At 39.3% G+C, this 21862-nt stretch overlaps 2 protein-coding genes across 2 annotated transcripts; one reads left to right on the top strand and one right to left on the bottom strand.

The window, feature by feature from the left end:
* Nucleotides 1–2088: 2088 nt before the first annotated feature.
* LOC135490958 (mitogen-activated protein kinase 12-like) lies at nucleotides 2089–13019 on the bottom strand. The gene is made up of 12 exons (XM_064776544.1): nucleotides 12748–13019; nucleotides 11893–12022; nucleotides 11597–11655; nucleotides 11055–11172; nucleotides 9967–9996; nucleotides 9472–9522; nucleotides 9134–9251; nucleotides 8705–8776; nucleotides 7862–7938; nucleotides 7312–7390; nucleotides 6696–6878; nucleotides 2089–6128 (listed from the first exon to the last, which is right to left on the bottom strand). Exons 1-12 carry the CDS (start codon nucleotides 12942–12944, stop codon nucleotides 6091–6093), a joined length of 1152 nt encoding a protein of 383 aa, XP_064632614.1. The 5' UTR covers nucleotides 12945–13019; the 3' UTR covers nucleotides 2089–6090.
* Nucleotides 13020–13411: 392 nt separating this feature from the next.
* LOC135491127 (SET domain-containing protein 9-like) lies at nucleotides 13412–21450 on the top strand. Its single transcript, XM_064776795.1, has 6 exons — nucleotides 13412–13549; nucleotides 13847–14340; nucleotides 15990–16113; nucleotides 19351–19466; nucleotides 20280–20397; nucleotides 20768–21450. The coding sequence occupies exons 1-6, from the start codon at nucleotides 13470–13472 to the stop codon at nucleotides 20856–20858; spliced, it is 1023 nt and encodes a 340-aa protein (XP_064632865.1). The 5' UTR covers nucleotides 13412–13469; the 3' UTR covers nucleotides 20859–21450.
* Nucleotides 21451–21862: the final 412 nt, after the last annotated feature.

The raw sequence follows: 21862 nt of genomic DNA, 5'->3' as shown, positions 1-21862 counted from the left end.
TGGCATTGACACCAGATACAAGGAACCTCAGTCCCAATTGGGGTTATCAGCCTAGTGTCTCTGACTTCAGCTAGAGGTAGAGTCCACGCAAACTACTCATGTTTCTGACTTCATGGGGTCATTCGCCCGCCCTGGCATTGACACCAGATACAAGGAACCTCGGTCCCAATTGGGGTTATCAGCCTAGTGTCTCTGACTTCAGACAGAGGTAGAGTCCACGCAAACTACTCGTGTTTCTGACTTCATGGGGTCATTCGCCCGCCCTGGCATTGACACCAGATACAAGGAACCTCGGTCCCAATTGGGGTTATCAGCCTAGTGTCTCTGACTTCAGACAGATGTAGAGTCCACGCAAACTACTCATGTTTCTGACTTGATGGGGTCTTTTGCCTGCCCTGGCATTGACACCAGATACAGGGAACCTCTGCCCCAATTGGGTTTATCAGCATAGTGTCTCTGACTTCAGACACAGGTAGAGTACACGCAAACTACTCATGTTTCTGACTTAATGGGGTCTTTTGCCCTCCCTGGCATTGACACCAGATACAGGGAACCTCTGCCCCAATTGGGTTTATCAGCATAGTGTCTCTGACTTCAGACACAGGTAGAGTACACGCAAACTACTCATGTTTCTGACTTAATGGGGTCTTTTGCCCTCCCTGGCATTGACACCAGATACAGGGAACCTCTGCCCCAATTGGGTTTATCAGCATAGTGTCTCTGACTTCAGACACAGGTAGAGTACACGCAAACTACTCATGTTTCTGACTTAATGGGGTCTTTTGCCCGCCCTGGCATTGACACCAGATACAGGGAACCTCTGCCCCAATTGGGTTTATCAGCATAGTGTCTCTGACTTCAGACACAGGTAGAGTACACGCAAACTACTCATGTTTCTGACTTAATGGGGTCTTTTGCCCGCCCTCGCATTGACACCAGATACAGGGAACCTGAAGAGCAAGGAATCTTGGTTAATTGAAAGCCATGCCAGTTCATCTAGAAGGCTTGACTATGAAGCATAGTCAGGGGATTGGGTTACGTCCGATTCCCGATCATGATCTCTGCCTCGATATTTGTAAAAGTAAAGGTTGTTTATTATAGTGTCATCCCTAATGAAAGGGCCAGCCAGCTTTCAGCTTATGAGACACTCTTTACTTCCAAACTCCTATCTCTAATGCCAGGCTCCTGGTGAGAAGGCAGCTTGTACCCTATTTAACTAACCAACCAGCCGCACCGGAAAGAGGTTACCAGCGGGCCTCAAACCCTGACCTTCCGTTCACGAGGCGGACACCTTATCTACTAGGCCATCGAGATCGGTGTATAATCACAGCCGCACCTGGCTGGAGGCCAGTCAATCCAGGAGGGGAGATGGCAAAACTCAACAGAAACGATGGTGATTGCCAGCATTGAAATACTTACTTGGTCCTCCTCATGCCTTGAGGGCACAAAAGGCTTCAATCTTCAGTCTCCATCCAGTTCGGTTGATGGCCTGTCTATGGATCTCCCAAGGTCAGAGTGAGCTGCCTCATCTCTACTTCTACTAAACATTACCAGGTCTCTTTGGCTGCGATTATACAGAATTCATGTTTTCACATGTAACGTGTGACTGTTCACTTTAGCCCTATGAGTGAACGACATGATGAACGACATGAAGAAAGAACAAGTCATTTCTAAAGAGCGGGCTACACATAATTCACAATGTCACTTTTCACCCTCATGTCGTGTTTTCAAGTCTGAGCCAGTCAACTTGTGACAAGTGACAACGTAAACCCTATATAACTCCGGCCTTATGGACAGCCTTGATTTCGGCTGCCTATCGGACTGCTATCCTTGGGAGTGTGTCTGGTGGCATTCAGCACACATGACCCAGCCAACTCCAGTGACGTCTTTGAACCAGTTTGGCACTTGGTGTACACCAACATTGAAATTGTGGTCACATATAGAGAACATTGGCATTAAACTTGCTATGAGCACTAAAAAGCGTTGACAGGGGATTCCTCCTGGCGTTGAGTAAAAGCAAAACACGTCACCATTTGGTTCGATTTTACTCTTCAGATAAGTAGGAACGCTGAAGACAGATGACGTTGTCAAACATTTATTAAATTTTATTCAACAAACAAAAATGCATTATAAACATACTAGGTGTGTAAGAGCTGAGATATTTGTGCTTGATAAGTTGTTAGACACCAGGTTCTTTGGAAGCAGATTTCATTTTGATGATTGTAAGGAACTCTGTTACAAGGAATTGAAAACCTGGATTAAGGTAAACTGTACACATATTTGTGCGCCAAGTAAGGTAGGGTGATACATTTATAGCCCTGGTACAATTACGGTGATGACCACTTTTGAAAATTGCTCATTTCTTGTGATTCTTGAATAAGTAAGAAGAAGCTACAAACATATACAGCTGCAAAATGAGTTCATGAAATACAAATATTGTGCAACTCACATTGAGCATGTTGAAAATAATACTATAACCTAATATACATCATTTAACTTTAACCTGTTAGAAATGCAATGAAAATACTTAACCAAGAATTAATGAAGACTAACCTTTATTAGTTCTTGACTTTCTTCAACAGATATGGTAGAGAAGCCTTAGAATGTACTTTTTGTGACAGAAATGAGATAGATGATGATTTTCATTTTCTGAATGTATGTCCATTCCATGCAGATTTAAGACAAGCGTTTTTGCCATCAGTACGACCTGATCTAACCACTTTTATCAATGTAATGAAATCAAATTGTATTCACTTGTATTCTCTGTAAAAATTGCATATTGTTAAATTTGTATGGGCCGGAGGCCTTATATGAATAAAATAATAATAAATAATAATAATACACCGATACTGGAAGATCTCTGCTCCCATGTGACCCTCAAAAAGTTTTAAAATAATTTCCTGGACGTAAGAAAATGTTGATACCCTCCACCATTCTACTGCTTACAATGTTTTTTTCTGTTCAACAGGTCAAAGGAAATAAACATTGCCCTTGTATAGTATTTACTAACAAAATGTGTCAACAGTTCAGGAGAGAAATAATGTAAAATATGTAATCACAGAAAACGTCCAACGTTTGGGAATGTCCAGAAGTGTAGTCTACCTTTAAGGACAAACGATTTCAACAGCACACGCATAAGTATTGGTCAATGACATAGATTAAACACACAGTATTTCTCAAAATACGACTCGAAGTCCTCTATGACCTTGAACTACTTTAACACTCAGTATTTCTCAAAATACGACTCGAAGTCCTCTATGACCTTGAACTACTTTAACACTCAGTATTTCTCAAAATACGACTCGAAGTCCTCTATGACCTTGATCTACTATAACACTCAGTATTTCTCAAAATACGACTCGAAGTCCTCTGTGACCTTGAACTACTTTAATACTCAGTATTTCTCAAAATACGACTCAAAGTCCTCTATGACCTTGAACTACTTTAACACTCAGTATTTCTCAAAATACGACTCAAAGTCCACTATGACCTTGAACTACTTTAATACTCAGTATTTCTCAAAATACGACTCAAAGTCCACTATGACCTTGAACTACTTTAATACGGTATTTCTCAACATACAACTTGAAGGACTTAATGACCTTGAATTACTTTAGACGTGAACAATAACTAAATAATTTATAACGAGTCATGTTTCGCAAGAAAATTGGAATGATTCCCTTCATACCCATACATATTAAAGAATGCACACACTTGGAGGGATCTTTTAATTGAAATCACATTTCTGATAACATCAATTTACAAAATAGAAGTAAATTAGCATCACGAGATCATGCACATACTGTAAAATGTGAAATGTTCATGAGCATTTTATTTTTGCGAATCTCAAACACTAACTTAAAAAGTAAACAAATTTCAACTGTAATGCACCTATTAGGAACTTTTTGCACAACATCCTAAATTTAGTCTACTGCTACAACCAAATTTGTGAACTTTCAGCTTTGCGAACATTTCACTGTTCACAGTACGCAAATGGATTCAGGCATTTAGTTTTAAACAATTGTTTAGTTCCAAACCAAAATAAAACTTTAGTTTCTGCTACTACAAGAATGCATGGTTTTCACAGGCGTTGGATTAAGTTTGATGCAAGTTACTGGCCATGTAATTAAAATTAACTCCAAAGCCTGTGACGGCAGGAAACGGCCATCATCCTGCCGAGTACAGATGTGGAATCAGACCCTTTATTCAAATTTTACAAGTAGATGGTTTCCCGCAGTGCTGTGATGCAATAATCACAACACAAGCACAAAATCACAAACTCAAACCTTTTTCTAAAATGACCAAATAGCCTATAAGATAAGCTTTTCTAACACAGGCTAATATTTTAATTTTTTTGAAGCAATCTCCTAATTTGAACAACATTGGGTATATAAGTGGAGTAATGTTCTTGGAACCAAAAATTCTATAATATTTCCATACTACTGTTTAAAACACAGAACTAACCAACTCTGTCCTTTTTGAGTATTCCATCCTCTTGCTTAACATTGTGTCACTGGGTAAATTGGGCTGGCAAAACTTCTAGTTTTTTCGACAGCATTTTTAGAAAAGAATCATAAATCTGATTGAAGTTCACCAGCAGATCTACATGTATTGAACCGGTACAAACATTTCATAAACTTAAAAATATACAAATTAAACTATTCTGATTACTGTAAACCACAAATTTTTCGTTGTATAAATTTACAAATAAACAAAATAAAACTATACTGATTACTAAAAACTACAAATTTTTTCGTTTTATAAACTTACAAATAAACAAAATAAAACTATTCAGATTACTGAAAACCACATATTTTTCGTTTAATAAACTAACAAATAAACAAAATAAAAGTATTCTGATTACTGGCAACCACAAATTTTTCATGGACGTGTTATTTTCACCAATTTTGTGAATAAGCTAGATTCACGAAAGTAAAATCTGGCAAAAAGAATATTTGAAAAACTAAAGATTTTGTTATCTGGCAAAATGAATTTTTTTGTGGCTTTTTCACAATATGGGAATAAAGAGCAATAGACATTTGTGACCCGCCATGACAAAATGAGTCGCATGTCGCTCTGAGCTTGACAGGTTGAGACAGACTGGTTGTTCATTTCACCATTGTCTTCCTTTTGTAAAATCGGAGCATATCAATTTCTTCTATCATGTCCTGGTGTCATTTTAGGCTCATCTTCTGTGCGACATGCGACTCATTTTGTCGTGGTGTGTCACATTTTATGGTTTACAGCATGTTCCTGAATAATCGTGAAAGAGAAACGCCCCCTTTTTGGGATGAACAGAAAAACACTCGAGCGAGTGTTCTCAAATTGAAACCCACTAAAACAATTGTTGTCATGGTAACAGAGCATTCCTTGGCTGCACATTTTTTACCTCCAAACTAGCTTTTTTCGACAGCCAATTAAAAAAATATTAGAATGTTGAGTTGAGAGCAGAGCATCAAGTTGGACATTATTTTGCAAAAATGGGCAATTTCCACAATTCACGATCGGTACTTGAATAATTGAGTATGATGATCGGATAGCGTAGTCTGATGCCATAATTGATAAACAGAGTATACTTGGTTTATCGAGTATAAATGCAATGAAAGGAAAGCGTAATCAATAAAGCGTGGATTATTGTGTGGGATTGACACTTTATCTCGCTTCAAATGATAATGACAAATTACCCACTGATAACAATTTGATAAGAGTATTTATCATGTTAGCCATTTTAGCATCAGCAGCAAAATTTCCACGTGGAATTTTTTGAGACGATGATGATATTGATGGTAATAATACATTTCAGTCACTCGCCATGGTTTGGTAGACTCTAAAATCAGCAGCTACACTTATAAGTAGACAGCGGTGCCACTATCCTGGTTTAAAGTGCGGGTAACACACTTATTAACTTTCAGTAGAACCTCTCTAATAAGGACACCCCTTTGGACTGACAAATACTGTCCTTAAATGAGAGGTGTCCGGCTTATAGATATCAAATTCAATGGACCAAATGCAATGTCCTTTTTAGAGAGGGTGTCCTTTATAGAAAGGTGTCCGCTAAGGGAGGTTCTACTGTATATCTAATCGACATCCTCAGGTCTTGAATGACTCGATCTCGCTGTAGACTAGTTCTGAAAAGAGAGAGAAATAAAGTCAAAGTACAAGTTATCACAAGCCATCACCCCACACTCCAGCTCTTGGTAATGTCGTAGTGTACAGCAAACCATAACTTTTTTGTTCACATATTGTTGTATTTGCATTCTTTTAATTAAAGTGATACTATGATGCGATTTACAACTTTGCGGAAATACGTCCGTTTTTAATTGTTGATCACAAATGTAAAGCTTAAGTTTTCCATTTTTGATTATAGATTTATTATAAAATCGCTGAATGTAAACCACCGCAACCGCGAAAATGTTCATGTTGTGACGGCATCAACCAAAACGTCGTAGGCGTAGTGCAATTTCAACGGCATCGAAGTGAGCCGTAAGGGCGGGATTAAACCATCAATTTCTAGAAAATGTGCATTTCGATTCGAAAACCTTACCGATTTATGAGAAAGTGACGTAGTCATTTGTCAAAAACAGCTGAAACATTATATGGTGAAATTTGACACCCTTTAAGCGTTTTTAAAACTACATAACAGTAATTTCAATTGCAGGTAGATATTCTAAGAAGAAGAAAAACCTCAACCTCACCTTGCCATTCCTCCAGCGTCCAGTCCCTCTCCTCCACCGAGGGGTCATACGCCTGCTCCACTTCAGGTTCTTCTGACTCTGATATTTCCTGTGCTTTGGCAAAGTACTCGTGACGGAGGGCCTCTGCTGCGCTGATCCGCCTCTCTGGGTCGATCTCCAACATCTTCTCGAGGACATCAACAGCTAAGAGAGAGTAAGAGACCACTCATTCAGTACGTGTTTACTTTTTCACTTAACTTTTTTTTCGAGACACCCCATGAGTGTGCATGCACTCATAACGAACCCCTGCGGCTTACATATACGATAGATTGTCAGTTGATGCTACATGTGTATGCATGCTATGTACCATAGTCTCCCAAGACTGGAAATCCAGATGTTTTATTTGGAGGCCCTAAATTTACATTGGTGATACATCTTGGGCTAACACAGTGGAATCATCAGCACCTCATCTCTGAGGTCCCGATTTCGGGTCCCGGTCGATCCTGGCAACCCTTCGACAGCATAGAATTCGCCCTGGGGGACCGGTTTCCTCCTACTTACATCACAAACAGTATTGTTTACAGAGCTAATTATGTCCCAGTTGACGCTCAACTCTCAACTCAATATTTTTTCTTACCATTAGGTGAACACATATGGAAATGACTCTTGAAATCGGTCATAGGGTGGTCTGGTAACTTCAAAAGGTATTCTCTGGCCTGAAGTAGTAGGAACAGAAGGAAAGCTTAAAGATGATGAAGAAGAATCTAAAGCACTTGCAGATGGGCATTTTCAATGAATTCACTTTTCCCGAGAATTTCTTCTCGAAATGTATTTTTTATCTCCACATGATGGCTGCAGGAGGATATGTTGAAAAGACACAAAGAATTCTCCAATCTTTAAAAGCTGTGGTGACCTAGGAAACACTCTGATGAAGAGCTCTCGACAGGGTTAAAAAATACAGGGGGCTTGAAGGGGCCACAGGCAGGAGCAAGGGATCAAATCAGCGGTCTTCGAATGACTACTATGCACAGTAAGATGTCTGTTTCCATTTAGAGACAAATAGGTTTCTTATACAGCACAGTTTCGATGTATTATGTGATAGAAAAGACCCCTATTGGCAACTTTGTGTAACTTAATCTGACCGACTATAGTCTCCCTTTAAATTTGAAAATTTGAACCTTACTTACATCTCGACTCATAGACTCAATGAACTCTCGGCTCGGTTTACCGCAGAATTTAATAATTTTCTTCAGCTGATCAAGTGCTATCGAGGGAGTTAAGGGTAACAACGACAGAAACATGTTCAGAGGTATTTCATCAACATCATCATCATCAATATCATAATCATCATCATCATCATCAACATCATCATTATCATAATCAACATCATCATTTATATCATAATCATCAACATCAACATCAACATCAACATCAACATCAACATCAACATCAACATCAACATCAACATCAACATCAACATCAACATCATAATCATCATCATCAACATCAACATCATCATCAATATCATAATCATCAACATCATCATCAATATCATCATCAATATCATAATCATCAACATCAACATCAACATCATCATCAATATCATAATCATCATCATCAACATCATCATCAATATCATAATCATAATCATCAACATCATCATCAATATCATAATCATCATCATCAACATCATCATCAATATCATAATCATAATCATCAACATCATCATCAATATTAATATCATCATCATCATATCATCATCATCATATCATCATCATCATATCATCATCATCATCATCCCAAGCATCTTGGTCCTTCTGGATCTTCCCCCTTCCAGAAATACAATCCTTGGTTCTCCCGGGGCCGAACCAGGCCCTAATGGTTGGCAGCCAGCAGTGTAAACTAGGCCATGCCAGGTTATCCTTATTTTATGGCTGTGAATCAAAACCAATTCGCAGAGTTGAAATAAGGACATCCAGAACATTTGTCATTTAGAAATTCAAATTCTGCGCATAAGACTTAAAGGATACAATCAGTGCCCTTGAAGAGAGCCCTGCCAGTGTACAGCTCAGCCATGATACAGCCAACAGACCAGATATCAACTGAAAAGAAAAATCAAGAGGTTTCATAAACAGGCATGTATCCAGAGAGGGACAGAAGAGAGCCCCCATTTCTGGCAGACCAACCACTTTCAAAAGTCAATAACAAAACAATTCATTTCCAATAGGAAGCTGACCATCCCTGTTGGATAAACTGGAACAGCTTGATTAACTAAATGAGCCAATTAAACCCCAATTATGCCATCTCTGATTATGTTGCTGACCTTGTATACCAATTGGTCCATGAATTTCATTTGACACAATATAAATCAACTCATTTTGCTCTCCAGCATGTCGACGAAATTGACTGAAATACCATGAAAATGGTAGAGAGCATCTAATATTAAAAAAATTTCTTACCCGATTCGGTGTACTGTGTCCAGTTGAAGATGACCTCTGGAGCTCTCCAATATCTCGTCACTACATAACCTGTCATTTTGTCGTCTTCCTTTTGTCGCGCAAGCCCAAAGTCGACAATCTGCAGTGTCAAATTAAGAAATTTAGCCCTTCGACCAGAAATCATGAAATAAAATCTGCTAGTAAAATGTTTTTCACATTGAGTATATCTTCTTCTTCTTCTGCTCACCGTGGTGAATGAGAGACTCTTTTCCCCACGGACGCAGTACTGTGACTTGCCCAAGATCACACACAATCTTTCAGTGTTGTGGTTATACAAATGTTTTCAGGGCATAACTCACCTTGAGACTACAGTTATCACAGTCAATGACAATGTTGCTTGGCTTTATATCCTGAAAATAAATAAATAAAATGAATAAAATGAATAAAATGAATAAATTGAATAAATTGAATAAAATGAATAAATTGAATATTTTGAAATGCGAATTTTATAAAGATTTTTTATACTGTAAACACCCAAATTTGGCTCCTCTTTAAGTTTGCAATTTGATAGTTCATGCTGATTTTTAACCACATCGAATAATTTTTGTTGTGTGAGGGCATGTATCATAACTGTTGTCTAGAATATTCTCTGATAATCGAATATTTTTTGTAGTACATTAGAACCTCTCTCTTAAGGACACTCTCGGGACTGACAAATGCTGTCATTAATAGAGAGGTGTCCTGATTATAGAGGTCAATTTGAATGGAAATGCGAGGTTTGTGACCAAAACCTGTGTGTCCTTAATAGAAAGGGTCTCTGCTTAGAGGGGTTCCACTATACATATGAAACTTACTCTGTGTATGGTTCCTGCTGCGTGGACATGCTGGAACAAAGAAAACACAAAACTTAGCAAGCAAGTCTCAAAATACCCATGAGGCGATTCTGAAGGCATCAGAGAAAGTTGCCAAAAATTTCTAAGTACTGCTCAAAATCATCATGGTCTCAGATGATTATCCCTGAAATCACTTGCTCTAGGAATTAAAAGGGAGGCTATAGGCAGTTTAAGAAGCCAGGAAAGTCTGATTTTACGTTACACAAAGTCACCTATAGGACTAGGAGTCTCTCTGATCTTATCTTACATGTACAGTATGGTGCTGCTCCCCATTTTCGAGTCATCCCCAATTTCGCGAAAACCCGTTTTCTCGCGCGTCACTTCGTTTCCAGAGAAGAAATTTTCTGATTTTTGATTTTCATTTCGTTCCGCAAAGAAAGCGCCCAAAATGCGTCCTAAACAGGCAAGCAATTCTCTAATTACGTTCAAAACACTGGGTCAATACCTAGGATCGTGCACGACACACAGAAACACAACAATCAGTCGCGCATGCGCAATACCCGCGAAAATGGGGGAGCCGCTTCGGATTTGTTTTGGTCTGCATCGATCTTTCAGTGAGCGATTTCAAGATTAATTCACGCTTAAAACATCCACGCAGCACCCCAGATATTTCGTTATTGATCTCAAATTTCGTAATATATAAGCTTTTGCGTGTATGGAATCGCTGGAAGCTAGTAAATCTGCACTTAGTGATAAGACCCGCGAAAACTGGCTCCTACATGATACATCGAATCACGCTTGAATGAGGAATACAGGTTATTGCTGAATCAAGCAGTTCCTTTAAAATGCGCTTTAAAACTAAAAAGATAGTATTTTTAAAACCAAATTGACTGTTTTTAATACCGATACCATGACATGGTGCTTATGAACCTAATAATGTCATGACTGTTTTTAATACCGATACCATGATATGGTGCTTATGAACCTAATAATATCATAATCTTGAACTTGACCAAAACTGACACATGGGTCATTTTATATTGTCACTGATTGCTCAATAGTCGGCCTGGCGACTTACTACCAATTTTGTGTGATGGGCAACATCTTACCTTCAATCCCTTGAGCATCTGATAAACAAGAAATTCTATCTTCTTATCATCGAGTTCTCTTCGGTGTTCCCTGATGACTGTGCTGAGGTCGGTGGTCATGAGCTCCGTCACAAGGTATCTGCGGAAAAGAACGAAAAGGTGCGGCTAGCGCTAATAATGCAGAACCTGTTGATCGTGCATTTAAATGAGGAGTACCAGGCCTCACTGTTAGCCTCCTGGTCTTGTTTTTCATTTCAACTGATTTTCAAACTATCAAATGATGATGCCTTAAGCTCTTCTGGCAACTTACTTCATTCATTCAGCTTCAATTTGTTTGGGGAAAAGTGTGTCCTGACACTGGTATGAGGTAGTGAAATGTGATGTCTCTGTCCTAATTGCCTCTTAGATACTTTGTCGTAATATGACATTTTTAACAATGTAAGAAAGGGTTAGAAAATTTTCCAAACTAAATATTTCACCAGGAATAGTGGTCAGTTTTCCATGCATCATATCTGGTTGTAAACACGAGTTACGAAATACTTCAAACCTAAAATTATGCTTACAAATCTTCCATTTTCTCGGCAGTGGTGGCGGGTGTAAACAGATCTATGAGACGTATTATCTGTAAAAAAACAAAACAAAAGTAAGCACTTATTAGGGTCTCAATTTCAAAGTTATAAGCACCAACTGATTGCACACAAAATTACCTTTGAAATGACACTTGTCAATCACATGAGAAATGATTGAGATATGGACTTCAAGTGTCATCATTTATTTGACTTTAACCTTATCTAAATATTAATTAAAAATCAATATTAGTTCAAGTAAATTAGAGATCTTTACATGTACTTATCCTTACATTTTCATGTCGCATAAATTTCAAGACTTTGATTTCACGGTAGGATCTCCGAGCAATTATTGGATCAAGGAATGGTCGCGACAACTTCTTTATAGCTACTTTCTCTCCCGTCTCGGAATTTTCAGCTTTACTGCAAGATAAATAGAAATTGAATAACAGGATTTAAACAAAAAGCTAAATGCAGTTTCAGATGAAGCTTTGGACATATATTATAATCATATATTATGGGTATGATGAAAATGCTGAATGCGGAAGGCTTAGGCTATCAGACTTCACCGTGGATGTTTTGATTATCCCGAATTCATTTAAATACCTCTACAGCGGGTCATGCTAATTCCCGACCTACCCCGACTTTTCCCGACTTGCGGAAAATGCTGCCAAAATATAGTGTATTAATCATCAGAATATTTATATTTGTACTGTTTACATACATATACAGCACGTCTGTTAATTTCAGGACTTTTGAACGATGCTAAGTTGAGCAATACACTATATTTTGGCAGCATTTTCCGCAAGTCGGGAAATGTCGGGAAAAGTCGGGGTAGGTCGGGAATTAGCATGACCGCTCTACAGCTGATGCTGCATGCGCTCTGAAATACTTGTTTGACACGACCCATTGCCTTGTTTTTACCCGTCGGCTGCAAATTTGTGCAGCCATGGACATCGCCATCCTTACAACCTCAGCGCTAGGGTTAAGACTTTTCCTCCTAATCTAATTTATTCTAATCCACTATGGCACTAACGTCAGACGATATTCTATCGTGAATCGTCACATCATCACTGCATTCACAACGCAAATGGCGATGTTGTTATGAATGACGTAACATGGCTGTGATGACCTACTGAGCAACGTACCACACTTGTCCAAAAGATCCAGCCCCAATAATGGCTAAATTCTTGTATTTCGAAGGGACTTCCCATGTTGTTTTGCAAATGTCATATTTCACAAATCCTTCCTTCATCTCCTCCAACTTTCTGTTCTCTTCTTCCAGATCAAAATGGAATTTATGTTCTTCTTTGGCCACAGGCATATAACTCTGAATGATTCCCATGTTACTTTCTCTCAATAAAATGCAAAGTAAGACGCATTTCTCCCACAATCGAACACTTTGAACTGTTCCTGACCTCAAAACACAAAATGATGAAAAATAATGGGGAAATCCCGGAAGTAGGTCAATGACTCATGGCTTAGACTACTTCTTTTGCATTATCAATGCACCCTATTTAGCACAGAAAGCATACAGATTGGGAGTACTACCAGCGTTGGGAATTCCAAGAAATCCCCGGGAATTCCGATTTTTCATGATGTACCAACTATGCAGCAAATGCTATAATATTTGTTCGCTGTTCTGGCGTAATACAATATAACCAACTTTAATGAAAATTGTATGCATAATTAATGCTTTTAAAGTATTTCATATTCCTTAAAAGCAATTTTATGGGTTTATAAGGAAATTATATTTCTCGAAAAGTGGGATAGTGTAGGTACGTTATGAAAATTTTCAAGGATCAAGATGGCAGCGAACATGAAAACTAAAAAGTTGATTCTTTTAATTTTTCCTAGAAAGTAATTGAGAATGCTTCGAAGAGCTGTTGATCGGTGGAAACAATACCGATATCGATTTGTTCCGTGGATTGCCCTCAATCTGAAGAACAGGTACAAATGAATGGCCATGAATGGTGTCGAGCCTTTCATCTGTTCTCTCTTTCCTGACTCTACTGGGCCGGCAGAGTGAAAGATCTGAAGACCCAATGTCATGATGGCTGATATGCGCTGCTTGGATTGTGCAAAGTAGAATAGAAGGCTTGAAGAAGGCAGTCGCCCCCTCTCTTCAACCATCATGACCGTGAAAGAAAGGAATTGGGAAAACATGTCATTGCGGCCTACAATGTGATAGTCAAACAAATGCTGGTTAAACAACTTATTGTTGTTAAGTTTTCCCCTTGATTTCAGAAAAGTTCGATCTGTGCAAAAATCAGATTCGGATCAGGTGATCAGTGATGACGAAGCAACTGCACAACTTCTACACTTCTTGGACGCTCTAGAAAGCGATGAATCTCGGACTCCGAGTCCAGCTATTGATGATAAGTTCAACCCTGGACTCAACCCCTGCTCAAAATGTGGTGCTATAGATAAGCAATATACTGGGAAAAAGGAGCAGGAAAATGATACAGATGATTCAGTAGGTGCTCTTAGATACTCGACCATAACTCAATCAAATTCGTTCTCAAAATCACTTGACGTTCGATGGGAAAATGCTGAGGAAATGCATAGAAAAAACTTGAGTATGGATCATGCTGTTGTTGCGAGGAGGAATCTTGATATTATGTACGATGAATTAGGATTTGTGATTGAAAAGAGGAAGAGTGACATCGTAGGTGGAGGATGTGGTGTGAAGGTCACACGTGGACCGGTGCCAAAACATCGGATTATTGCTCTGTACCCTGGTACGTTCTTCCTAAAGCACCAAGTAAATGAGCAATTTAAGTCGCTGCAAAATCGCATGTGATAATCATCACTTGTCTGTTGTGAACCAATCGTTACCCACAAACTGGAGACCCTTCTCTCACTCATATATGTAGCAGGGATTAACCCCAAGTAGCTGTGATTATGCGAGTTGTTTGTGAGGTGCTTTGTTCTTTTCATTTTACATAGAACCTCTCTTTTAAGGACACCCTTGTGATTGACACGTGTCGTCCTTATTAAAGAGATGTCCAGATTACAGAGGTCACATAGTATGGAATTGACCAATTTGGGACCAGAATTAATGTCCCTATTACACTGTAATAGAGACATTGTCCCTAATACACTGTAATAGAGACGTTGGTCCTTTGTGTTGCATCCAAGAAATGTTGGATTTTTATTCGATAGGAAATGCTTACTTTTTAGCTCACCTCTTAGCAGAGGTGAGCTTATCCCATACCGTGGCGTCCGTCGTCCGTCGTCGTCGTCGTCGTTGTCGTCCGTCGTCCGTTAGCAGGGCACGTTTCGTAACTGTTAGAGCTATTGAGTTGAAACTTGGTAGACATGTACCCTTATGTAATGACACCTTGGAGACCAAGTTTCGGTCCGATTCGTTTCATGGTTTGGCCACCAGGGGGCCAAACGTTAAAAGTGAAAATATGCAATATCTCCCTTAATAGTAGTCGGGAAATTTTGAAAAAAATATGGTAGGTACTTCTAGCAAAGGTGCATCATATATCCTCCGGGTTTTTGATTTGACCTCCTTTTCAAGGTCACAGAGGTCAAATGGTGTAAATTGGCCGTTAGGATGTAACGATGGCACGTTTCTAAACTGCAATGACTATTGATACCAAATTTGGTACACATTTACCCCTTAGTCAGGTGATCTCAGGGACCGAAGTTTGGTCCAATATGATTCGCCACTTGACCACCAGGGGGCAAAATCCAAAAACCTTAAAAATGTGATTATTCCTTAACTTCTTGCCCGATTGCCACCAATTTGATATCATGGGTACATCTAACCACCATACAGTATATGTCACACAGGTTTTTAATTTGACCTTCTTGTCAAGGTCACAGAGGTCAAATGGCGTAAATTCGCTGTCAGGCCGTAACTATGGCACGTTTCTTAACTGCAATGACTATTGATCACAAATTAAGTACACATGTACCCCTTGGTCAGGTGATCTCAGGTACCGAAGTTTGGTGCGATCTGATTTGCCGTTTGGCCTCCAGGGAGGGGGCCAAATCCTAAATTCTTCAAAATGCCATTATTCCTAGTAATGACTTGCCCGATTGGCACCAATTTTATATCATAGGTACATCTAATTCTAACAACCATTCAATGTGTCACCCGGGTCTTCTTTGATTTGACCTACTTTTCAAGGTCACAGAGGTCGAATGTACTGTAAATTGGCCATTTTGGGGAAATTGTAATTGCTTGGACCTACATCAAACCTAACACTACATGACACAATACCATGCTCTTTATCCATCTTTCCTCCACATGAGGTGAGCACAATGGCCCTGGCCATTTCATTAAACTCTTTTAGAATAGAAATTAATACTTTGCTATGCATGTAGATCCCTGGTCATGGAATCAAACAAAATGAAGATCTTGTTCTTTTTTCAGGGACTCTGTATTATCCATCCGAGCCGATTTTCTTCCAATCTCTTGGGAATCCATTCATTTTTCGCTGCATCGACCAAATCTTGATCGACGGAAATGATCAGGGTGTCTCCAAAGTTATCTACAGGTAAAAACATAAAACTTTCCCAATAGGTCCAAAAAGATGAGGTCTAGTATAGGATTCATTAATATAATACACTAGAACCTCTCTACTAAGGACACCCTGGGGGTGAACAAATACCGTCCTTTCAAATTCTAGTTCAATTTTCAAATTTTTTAACTAAATGAAGTTGGCCTTCAACACAGAAGTGTCCTGATTACTGAGGTGAAAATAAATGTAAATGCCCAATTAACGACCAAACGCTGTGTTCTTAATAGAGAGGGTGTCCTGCTAACAGAGGTGTCCACTAAGGACGGTTCCATTGTATAGAATAAAGTTCATGAATCTTTTTAAAATCACAATGTCCTCTGGATAGTTATTGAGTTAGTTATCAGGTGGCACCACTCGCGTGGATTGCGGATTATGTTTTCACTTTACCATGAGGCTCCATAAGTTTTTTTTAAAGGGACAACTTGAGCATGAGATATGTTGGTTTTACCTGGGAAAAAAGCTTCCAGCATGACCGCAACTTCTCCAAACAGGATTAAATTAAATTAAATAAAATAAAATTACCATATTTTATAGTGCCCTATACAGGTAAAACGAGCTCTAAGGCACTTTACTTTGGTAAAACACTGGTGTAAAACATAAGAAATTTAAAACAATGGTAATAAAGGAAAATATAAAAAAAATTAGAGCACTTTACATGAGTAAAACATTGGTGTAAAACATAAGAAATTTAAAACAATGGTAATGAAGAGAAATATAAAAACTAAGACTTTACCCATTTAAAAAATATTTGGAAAATAAATGAGTTTTGATGGCCCGCTTAGAGGATCTCATTGAAAAATCATTAAACTACAATCAGACACTTCACCACATATGTAGAACGTAACCGTAGGCAAACCTGAAACCTGAAAGACGCTACCTGTGGTGGCACATGGTGGCCAGCATGGTAATTATCCCCCTGGCCATCTGAATCCCATACCCAAGTTTTTCCTTTAATTTGATTCCAATCAGGACCTTTAAGAGCAATGAAATTTGGTTTGACAAGGTGTCTTGCAGGTAAACTGTGTCTTGAAAGATTCTAGATACAATCCACTGACTCACACAACTGCAATGCTGAAATTTGTATCATTAACTTACGTATTCACGCAATTGGAAATTTTCAAACTAAATTACAAATTCCAAATTTTCGATGAACAACGTATGCCTTTAAACTACCTTCTGAGGCCATAAAGGCTATCATAATTTTCAAACTAAATTACAAATTTCAAATTTTCGGTGAACAACGTATGCCTTTAAACATGTTTAATACCTTCTGAGGCCATAAAGGCTAACATAACATTTATGTTTGGTAAATTACTCCCATTGAGTCATTGAGTATCTAACAACATGCAAACTTGTGAAGCTTGTAAACAGAGCCGTTTAAAAAAAGAAAGGAGTTGATTGAATGGAAATATTTGTTGGGCATTCAGTAGTTTTGTGGTTATGTGAAAAGTTGAAACCGAAATCAGATGATTGGAGCAGACTAATACATGAGCAATTCGTTCTAAATGTAATCTTCATTTTGCTGTTGGTGTGTTAAGGGTTGACCATATGTACCACCAATTTGGCTGGCACTTGAAATCCTAAAGCAATTAGAACTTGTTCAAAACGTAGTGAATGATCATTTAAAGGGCGGAAGTCTGTTCTTTGTGTTCTAGAGAACAGCCACCCGGGTTTTTAAATGAGCATTCAATTCATTCGGAAAGAGTTTTAATTGCTTTAGGATTTTGAGGTCTAGCCAGAATGGCAGTACCTATGGTCAATCCTTTTGGTGTCCACTGGAAAATTGATGTGAGCTTGTATTAGTATCACCTCTAATACACTATTGGCTTGTAACATACTTTCTTCGTACTATTATTTGAAAAAATGCACCTGAAATCTAATTTCCATCACTTAAGCCCGCAGCACACAAGCCGCCAACTTTGGCGACAAGAAGCGTTCAGCTGACGCCTCTCGACGCCAAAGTTGGCGGCCAGTGGATCTCGGTGAGAGCACACCTGCCCAGAATCGGCGTCCAGTAGCGTCTTTTCCGCCACTGTAGGCTGCCATTTTGAAATCATGTGACATCAAGACGCAAGCTGATTGGCCATAGCCTCGCCGCCGACGCCAATTCAGGCGGCCATCCGTAGCACACCTGGCTTCTTCTTGCGTTCAAACGCGGCGACACGCGTCAAAAATCAAACATGTTAGATATTTGGCATTTAGTTTTGGCAAGTGGCGTCAAGTCGCGTTCGCCGACGCCGTTCGTAGCAGACTAGGGATTTTTCAGGCGTTCAGGACTCTTGCGGCAAAAAATGCCAGTGAACGCCGAAGTTGGCGGCTAGTGTACTGCGGGCTTTAGAGTTAAAGTTATAGTTAAAGTCGGCTGGGCTCTTGCCCAAGCCAAGAACAGCTTATCCGGCTTAAGCTTAATATCCCATCATAAATAAACTGGTAGTGGTAATGCCTTTTTTTTCTTATTTGTGTCACAGACAAAAACTATGTACACGAATAGTGCAGGCCTTAAAGGGGTACGCCATCAAGACGAAATAACGTTATTTCCTCTTGACGCTGTTCGTTCACATATAGCTGTTAGTCCAACTTTATGTAGTTCCTACTTCTAACACCAGGTGACACCAATAGTCTGTCCTAATGCACGTGTGCGTCATCTGTTTACCATAGCTGCATTGGTGCGGGTTTTCCGACCACTGCATTTTATTTCATTTTGAGGAAATCAGGGGTTAATGTCCGCTTCTCCGGCCTGGCACGAGGAAAAGCCAAAATTAACCCCTGATTTCCTCAGGATGTGTTATTGGGCTATGTGTCCAGTGGGTTTGTCATGAGAAAACAACAGTGTATTGTTTCAATCATCGCAAATCTGCCAAAAGTGGCATGTTTTTCCTGGTGCCGGTGTAACAGTAACAAATGCCCCCCTGGAAAAGTGTCCAGCCCTTATTGTATTCTGCAATATGTTCTGTAGAGACCCTGACCGTCAATAGCTCAGAGATTGAAGCGCATAATAGAATTCTTAGTTTCCCGGGCATTCTATCCTAGGACATTTTAAACTTCTACACCGGCAGGGCAGTGGCGTGTGTCATTTTCATTGAAACAACCACCAATGTAAACAATTTTGAAAGCCATTGAGGTGTGGCATGTTGAGGTATTTAGATTCATGGAGATAATTACAAGACAAAACGTCCGCCATGATGAAAATGTTGTCTTTAAACACTTTTACAGGTCTTGTTCTAACCGTGACAGAATTGGCCCGTACATGTTGTGCGACCACACCTGGCTGACCGAAAATACGATTAATCCAATGGCCGTCGGTCAATATGTCAACAACCAAACATCAGGTGAGACCTATTCATTGTCACATAGGCCTATTAAGCTTTGTTATATTACAAAGGCCTAGATCTTAAAAAAGATGTGTTTACCAGTGCCACTCTATTAATTACCCTTTTATTGAACAACATGGGCCAAATTCATAAAGGGCGTTTGAGGGTTAGACGTGTACAACTTCTCTCTAATCAGTTTCAGGGCCTATTCATATTCTGTGAAGGTTCACATGAAGGACCTGAATCTGTCTATTCAGTAGTTAAACGCTGTTTTAAGCTAAACGCCCTTTATGAATTTGGCCCCATATGTCTGAAGGGGCCCACGTTTTTACTGATTCATTATTCTATTACGCTGACCAATTTGAACTCCTAAAGAATTTCTTTGACGCCTATTTTGTCATTCATCTAGAACACATAAAAAACCTTATGGATAGTGAGTCAAAAAATTAAAGTAGGCCTCAACAATTTTATACTGGTGACGTCGATGACCAGATTTGGCTAAGTCCACGAGGTGAAACCATAATTGATATCTTGGGTGCCTCTCCCCACCTCCCTCAATGTTTAACCCACCTGGCAAGCTTGATGGTGTGGCACATTTGTGGGCAAAAGGGCTGTGTTTGTGTTTTAACCCATGTCCGTGACTACACCGCTATTATTTTAATTCACCAGCAACCAACAACTTCCTGATTATGAGTCTCTCTGACCAATTTCCAAATGAAATAGAATTGCCTGATGAATTGGTTTTGGGGATTACAAAAATAAGTATCAGGATGAATACTGGTACTATCAACCACATCTTGACTAACTTCTGACATTTTGTCTATTTTACAGGGCGCCCCGCAAATGTAGCCTACCAAGAGTTTGATGTCCCCCACGATTTCCCGTTTGGTTTGAGAAAGTACATCCCCAATATTTACTACAATCCGTCCACTCCAGACAAACCTCACAGGTAGTTGAATGTCTTTTATCAACAGTTTTTTAAAGGCATCATGCATCTCCCTATACCTGCAGATCTGCCTCGAGCATCGCTGTCTACCTGTGCCGAGATTCTGTTTAACCCCACTTGGCTTATCTCAGTGGACCAATCAGTGCCTACATAGTCAAACAACTACAATTCTTTAAATCGCGCGCTACCCAGCATGCAGCACAAACATGTATAACCTTCACTAACATGGAGTGATAAGTGCATCACTGGCACGCCACAGCTTTTTGCGTACCTGACGCGAAGCTGAAAGGATGTCAGTTGTGATTTGGACTGTCGGCAATTGAGGATACCCTCCATGATCCAGTGTTCTAACAAAACCTTCTCTTCCCTTCAGGACAACGAGAACTGTGTTATTGGTGTCATTGCGGGACATCGAGGAAGGAGAGGAATTGTTTTCAACTTACTACACGGTCGTTCAACGTTAGTTGTTCTATTCCAAACCACCATGGACAACTTGTACCTTCAGTTGCTGAAGGGGACTGCAAACCACAAACTTTTTGCAACTGTTTATTTTTGCGAGTTCTGAAAATTTCTGAAAATGCTTTTCTGAAAATGCTTTAAATGTCTGTGGATTTGGTATTTCTTTCATATGTGACCCGCCATGACGAAACAAGTCGCATGTCGCTCCGAGCTTGACAGGTTGAGACGGACTGGTTGTTCATTTCACTGTTGTCTGCCTTTTGTGACATCTGAGTACATCAATTTCTTCTATTATGTCCTGGTGTCATTTTAGGCTCATCTTCTGCCCGACATGCGACTCATTTTGTCGTGGTGGGTCACATATTTCTAATAAAAGAATTACATCACGACTCCACCTCGGGGCAAAATGCACAATGAATAAAAATGTTGCTCCCCTGAAAAGTGCTAGAAGTTGGTTCCAATAGCATAATATGCTTGTTTGTTTATATTTGTTACAACAGTTTGTGTTGAGAATGATTATGGTGATATATGTGACCCGCTCTACCAAAACTAGGCGCTTGTCGCATCTGAACTTGACAGGTTGATACGGACTTGTTGTTCATTTCCCTATTGTAGACCTTTTGTGAAATGTGACCAAATCAGTTCAGATGCGACAAGCGCCTAGTTTTGGTAGAGCGAGTCACATATTATACATTTAAAATAATAAATGAATATTTCCAATATTTTGTTTATTATCAATTTGTATTATTTGTTTGTTACATGTGCTTTTCTAATGTTTTCATTTGATATGATAAAGGCTCTCTCATGTGGAAAAGCCACCCTGGTTCAATCCTGAACTCCATGCATTACGTGCCAAATCGAGGTTCCGAGTCATCTCATATGTGACCCGCTCTACCAAAACTAGGCGCTTGTCGCATCTGAACTTGACAGGTTGATACGGACTTGTTGTTCATTTCCCTATTGTAGACCTTTTGTGAAATGTGACCGAATCAGTTTGTAATAGATTTCA

This window comes from Lineus longissimus, chromosome 7 (genome assembly GCF_910592395.1).
Source record: "Lineus longissimus chromosome 7, tnLinLong1.2, whole genome shotgun sequence".
In the NCBI taxonomy this organism is placed as follows: Eukaryota; Metazoa; Nemertea; class Pilidiophora; order Heteronemertea; family Lineidae; genus Lineus; species Lineus longissimus.
This window is presented reverse-complemented; position numbering and strand designations above follow the sequence as displayed.